Source organism: Lactuca serriola, chromosome 4 (genome assembly GCF_051521515.1).
Source record: "Lactuca serriola cultivar US96UC23 chromosome 4, Lser_US96UC23_V15, whole genome shotgun sequence".
In the NCBI taxonomy this organism is placed as follows: Eukaryota; Viridiplantae; Streptophyta; class Magnoliopsida; order Asterales; family Asteraceae; genus Lactuca; species Lactuca serriola.
Window position 1 is genome coordinate 298,263,824 of NC_136411.1, and position 5,759 is coordinate 298,269,582.

A 5,759-nucleotide genomic window follows, 5' to 3' on the forward strand; every position below is an offset into this window, starting at 1 on the left:
GTCCACTTTGGGAGCTTGAGAATGTATAAGGCTCTAATCTTGTTGATTCATTTTGATAGTTTGAGTTAGAGGCCTTTTTATAAGTTGTATTTATTAGAACCCTAAAATGGACGAGATCTGATAGTTAGACCCCTTGGCTGAATGGATTAAACACTAAATGACTTAAGGTGGTAAGCAGCCCAGTACGTTGGGCGTACCGAGTGGTTCGCTGCACATACTGGTGATCGGTCGTGTACGCCGTACGTACAACGCGCATGACGAACTATGAATATTTAATCAATTATGTCACGGTTTGACAATTCTATACAATTTAATCAATTTTTCATAAGAATCTCAAAAACATAATGGAATTGTGTTCTTAACATATCGGTGAACAACATAACTTTATAAATTTTAAGATCCACATCAATGTCATATATATTATCATTTTTTGTTAATTATCCACCAATCAATAAATTTGATTGGTAAAGATCACCAATTTTTCATATCCATGAAATTGGAGTTTTTTTGGGACAATAAATGATTATCCACCGAACAATAAATTTTATAGTTACCAAGTGTCTACTACATGATTAGTCTCATTTTTAAGACTCGTCCAAATTGAAAAATGTAAATTTATTTTTCTTTTAGGGCTGAACTAAAGTTAAAATTTACCTTGTATGTCATATCCTTAGGTTTGAAATAAATTCTCATTCATTTTTAATCTTGAAAACTTTTCAATTTAAAAGTTTTTGTAGTTTTACAAAAAAAAAAAGTTAGTGTTAGAAATAAATAGAATGCCTAATATGTTGTTCGTTGGTTCTATGTTGACCTCTGTGACATACTCACCTTTATATTCGGATATTCCTTCAAGTTTATTAAGGAGTTCTGAAACATCACCACACGCCACAAACTAAGAAAGGCACGTGAGAATAGGGGATCTTAATAATGGAACAGAGGTGTGCATGCGAACAAACCTAGCTGGAACACGACTTCGTGGATTCTCATCGTCAGTCCACGTAACCCCTTCCGGTAAACATGGTGCGTAGAGTTTTGGGAATCTCTAGAATATGCAAAGTTGATAGAGGCCCATACTTTCCATTCCATGCTCGTTAGTTTTTCTCATTAAAAACAATCAGGTTTCTTGTTTCTATTCGAGGTCTGAAAAGTGCTTCTTTCAATCTTAATTAGCTCTCACATGGATATCCATATTTCGCATTTTCCCAAGATGCATTAAACTGTCTCATCTCACAGACATCATGCACCTGGCTTCTGATTCTAACCAAAGAAATTGTGGGATGCCACGTATCACCGAGAAATTGCAAGGGGATGAAAACCGAGAGATAGCAATGGCTCCACGTCTGTTGTCCCACATTTTCATGCACGTAAAGTATTTTCAAATCAAGTCCATGATATGTGATCCAGTGCTCTCATCCAATCATTATGGGGCTTTTAACTTCGTATAAATTCAAAAGAGTAATGCTGCTAGTTGGTATCACAGAAAATTGTATTTCAACAAAGACTACGACCAAATAATCAAATGGGGTTTTCTCCAAAACCAACATCCAGGAAAGATTTCAGTTCCATTACTTTACCATGCAGATCACATCCAAGCACCTACAGAATCGAAAAAGTGCTGAATAAAGTCAAAACATGGGAGTCCACATCATCGTCATCGAATCCATCGGCAGAAATCATTTGCAGCGGTGTGTTTCAATTGACAGAGTTGTATGAATGTTTTGATCACCTTGTCAAAACATGTCCTTCCAAAACTTCGTTAGATTCCAGCAATCAGAACATGAGATGGACGGATGAGTTACTTGATGTATCTGTCAGTTTCTTGGATATTTTCAGCAATATATCGGATCTAATGTTGCAGACAAAACAACATGTGAGGGATCTTGGGTGTGATCTAAGGAGAAATGGTGGTCCCAGCATCGACAACATCATCGACAATAACACTGCCTTCAGAAAGAAACTGAGAAGAGACATTAAAACGTCTGTGGCTAGTCTGAATCAATTGGATGACATGATTGGCCACTCTCCCATGGTAGATTTGGAAAACAACCATCTGATATCGGTGATCCGAGTGTTCAGAGAAGTTAAAGCATTCACCGCTGTTATTATACAATTGTTGTTGAAATTCTTGGCTATTCCACTTTCGAAGACAAGATCGAGAACCAGATGGACAGCAGTCTCAAGATATATATCCAAAAGTAAAGTGGTACCAGAAGAAAAAGATGATACTAATATAAATGACTTGCAACACCTTGATGCTGCACTATTCAGATACAGGACAAGTAACAAACTGGAATTCATCCAAATCGTACGAAAGAGACTAGAGGAATTTGAGGCTACTGTCGACGGCATCAACTCTCAGTTGGAATCAATGTCGAGGCACATGATCACAACCAGAACCTCTCTTCTTAACTTCATCTCTTTCTACTAGTCAAAATAATATCAACTTGTCATGTAAATCTTATACATTTGTTTAGCTTAGAGTAAATATTGTTATATTGATACACCTTATCAATATTTTTTGAACCAAGCTTCTGCTGTGGTGTTGAATCAAGCCATAGTTGTTCACTTTATCTTTTTCAGAATATTTTTTTTTTTCTTTCATTTGAGGTTATTTTTAATATCATTTTTGAAAATGATTGGTTTTTCAAAATCCACCGATCATATTTTGATAAATATAGCCCCTCTATCTTCTCAATCGCTGCAATAATAGCCAATATTAGTGGCGACAACTAAAAGTACAGGTTGTTGCGGTCGCCACAGTTGCTTTACTGCTAATGCTCCAAAGGTCGCCGTTAATGGACTATCGATATTAATATTGTGTGTCGCCGTTAAAGAGCTCTCGCCACTAATAGCGCGAGTCGCCACTAATTGTATTTTCTATTTTTTAGTATTTAACTTTAAAATTAGAAAAAAAAAAACAATATAAAGGTATAAAAAATGTTACCAAACATTATTTGTAGAAAAACATTTGAAACATTAAAATTCAAAAATATAAACGTTAGCCGATCACTACAAGAAAATTTGGTTTTAGCTACCAAAAATTACCGGCGGACATATTTTGTTGGTAATTTCTGTCCAATTTCCAACAAAAATACAACAAAAGAGGAACCCAACAAAACTCCAACAATATACCGACGAACATAGAAATCATGAAAAGTTTTTAGGAAAAGCGTAGTAATTTCCAATAGAGTTCAAACGGAATATTAATTATATTTAAAAAAAATATTATTTTGTAGGAATTTTGTTGGAATATTAAAGAGCAGGAAGCTAAATTATTTTCACCTTTTCTTTTTGTCTTGCTTCGTTTTCTTGTAAATATTATTATAATTACTATTATTTTATATTAAAATTATAAATATAATAACAATTATTTCATATCGTTATTAATATAAATATTATAACAATTAATATATAAATATAATAAGAATAATAATATACATATGATAATTTTTATTATTAATATATATAAATATATTTGTTACTATTATTTTGGTTATTATGGTTACTGTTTTCTTAGTAGATGTATTATAATTATATCTTTTGAATTAGGTTTAAAATAATAAGACAAAACTACAAAAATGGTTGATGTGGTGTATATTATTTTAGGGTTTTAGTACAATCCCTGTCTGTTTTAGGTTCGTGGTCCTTTTGACCATTTTTGCTTGCGATTTTGGTCCCTCAAAAACTAAAATGACTAAAATACCTTTATGATATAACTTTTTATGTTTTTTTTTTATTTTAATTTAAAGGAAAAAAAATCATTAATTATTTTGGGTCTCTCTCTCTCTCTCTCTCTCCACAAAACAAGAAATTAAAAATCAAGAAGTATTCATCCTTTTATCTTCTAGTCTGCAAGAAACAATCATACTAAAACCAAAAAGATATCTAGAATCATGTCCATCAACAACAAGCATCTGATTTCTTTTTTAAAAATAATTATTCTAACATCATCAATCTAATTTCTCCCTTCTCAAACACCCGATTGATACAACATAGATTAGCTCACACACTTCAAAATCATGTCATCGGGATGAACCCACCAGGCAAATCGATTCTACATCAAAAATTAAAACCAAATTTCTCAAACTTATAGGATACACTCAAAACCTGCAACTCAAGTATGTGTTTGTGAGTAAGTTTTTTCTAAAGACAATGAGGCAAAGATTATGATTATCAAACTTACCGGAACTTTGATCTTGAGGTCGATCTCCTCAATCCCCTTTCTCTCTCAATTCTAGAAAATTAAGATATTTGAATCGGATCACCATCTATCTACATTTTCTTATAGATAGAATTGGGAGAGAAGTAGAAATGGTAGTTTGATTGAGAACCAATTTTACGGTCGCAAGGAGATGCCATCTCTTTGCAGATTTCAAAATGGATTCCTCAAACCTACTGCCCGACAACAAAATGAACCCTATACCTTCCATAACTTTACACAATGATATTAAGTTTATACAAACATACCATGAAAAACACGGTAAGTAGATGTCATCGTCTCTTTACACGACAATCTTGATTGACTGGAGATTAGCCTCTTTTTTGGTGATAGATTTGGGTTTTAGTCTGTTGATTATTGATTTGGGTTCTCTTGGGTTTTAGTAGCACGAATGAGGGTTACGATTTCAAGGAGAGAGAGAGAGAGAGAGACAAGCTAATTAATTATTTTTTTTCCTTTAAATAAAAATAAAAAACCATAAAAATAATATCACAAGGGCGTTTAGTCTTTTTAGTTTTTCGTGCGACCAAAATCGCAAGCAAACATTGTTAAAAGGACCATGAAGCCAAAAAAAAGTTAAAGTTTGGACTAAAACCTCAAAAAAAAAGCACACCACATGGAACATTTTTGCAATTTTGTCTAATAATAATAAGAAAAAAAATGAAAACATGGTCCATGTTGTATGTATTTTTTCCGTGGTTTAGTCAAAACCTAGATTTTTTTTTTTTTTTTTTTTTTTTTTGGCTTCATGGTCTTTTTGACAATGTTTGTATGTAGATTAGGTTCCTCATAAAATTGAAATAATTAAATATTCCTTATTATATTCAGTTCTATATTTTGTTATATAAGTGTTTTATATATTAAATAAAAATAAGGCTCTCTCTCTCTCTCTCATGTACGAAGCACCCCCAGTTCATTTTATCCAATGTATTCTTCCTCACCAGTTTACCCTCAGCTCTATTTTTCTCTCCATGGCAATGGTCGTGTTCTTCCTAGAATTAAAAAATTGGAGAATGTTTGAAAACTGAAATCTATCGCATAGGTGATTAACAATCATTTTGTATCGCCTTAAATTTGTGGAGCTTCTACTCCATCCTTACCAGAGCATACTCCGATTTCGATTTAGGGTTCTCAATTTCATGAAGCATTTTATTTAGGATCTGTTTTCTTCAACATCAAGCCGACTCAGATTTAGGGTTTCAGAGCCTAAGGCGGTGGCTCCGGTGTGTGATTAAACTCTATAAAACAAAAAAAATAGTGATTGTGTTTTTGGGCATCGTGTAGCTGCCGCCACTCTTGTGATGATAATATTGCAATCGGTAGTTTTTAGGCCAGAGCATAAGATTTCCGTAATATGTGTCGCCAAGCACAAAGAGCGGATTGCAAACTCGATGACCAATCTGGGAAGATCACCATTAACATATCTTGACTAGCAAGCTCAAGACAAAGATGAAGCTGAAGTTATAGACCGACCATGAAACGCCTTCAAGAAATCATCGGTGTAAGCTTGAAACAAGGGATAATTTAGGATTTTTTTTGG

The 5,759-nt window shown here is 33.4% G+C and overlaps 1 protein-coding gene across 1 annotated transcript; it reads left to right on the top strand.

Annotated features, from left to right (window-relative positions):
* Positions 1–1,519: 1,519 nt before the first annotated feature.
* On the top strand, positions 1,520–2,428 carry LOC145099446 (uncharacterized). Its single transcript, XM_079037022.1, has one exon. It carries the CDS (start codon positions 1,520–1,522, stop codon positions 2,426–2,428), a length of 909 nt encoding a protein of 302 aa, XP_078893148.1.
* Positions 2,429–5,759: the final 3,331 nt, after the last annotated feature.

What these genes read in the sequence shown, in the direction of transcription:
- LOC145099446 (XM_079037022.1), top strand. Translation starts at nt 1,520, where the DNA reads ATGGGGTTTTCTCCAAAACCAACATCCAGGAAAGATTTCAGTTCCATT.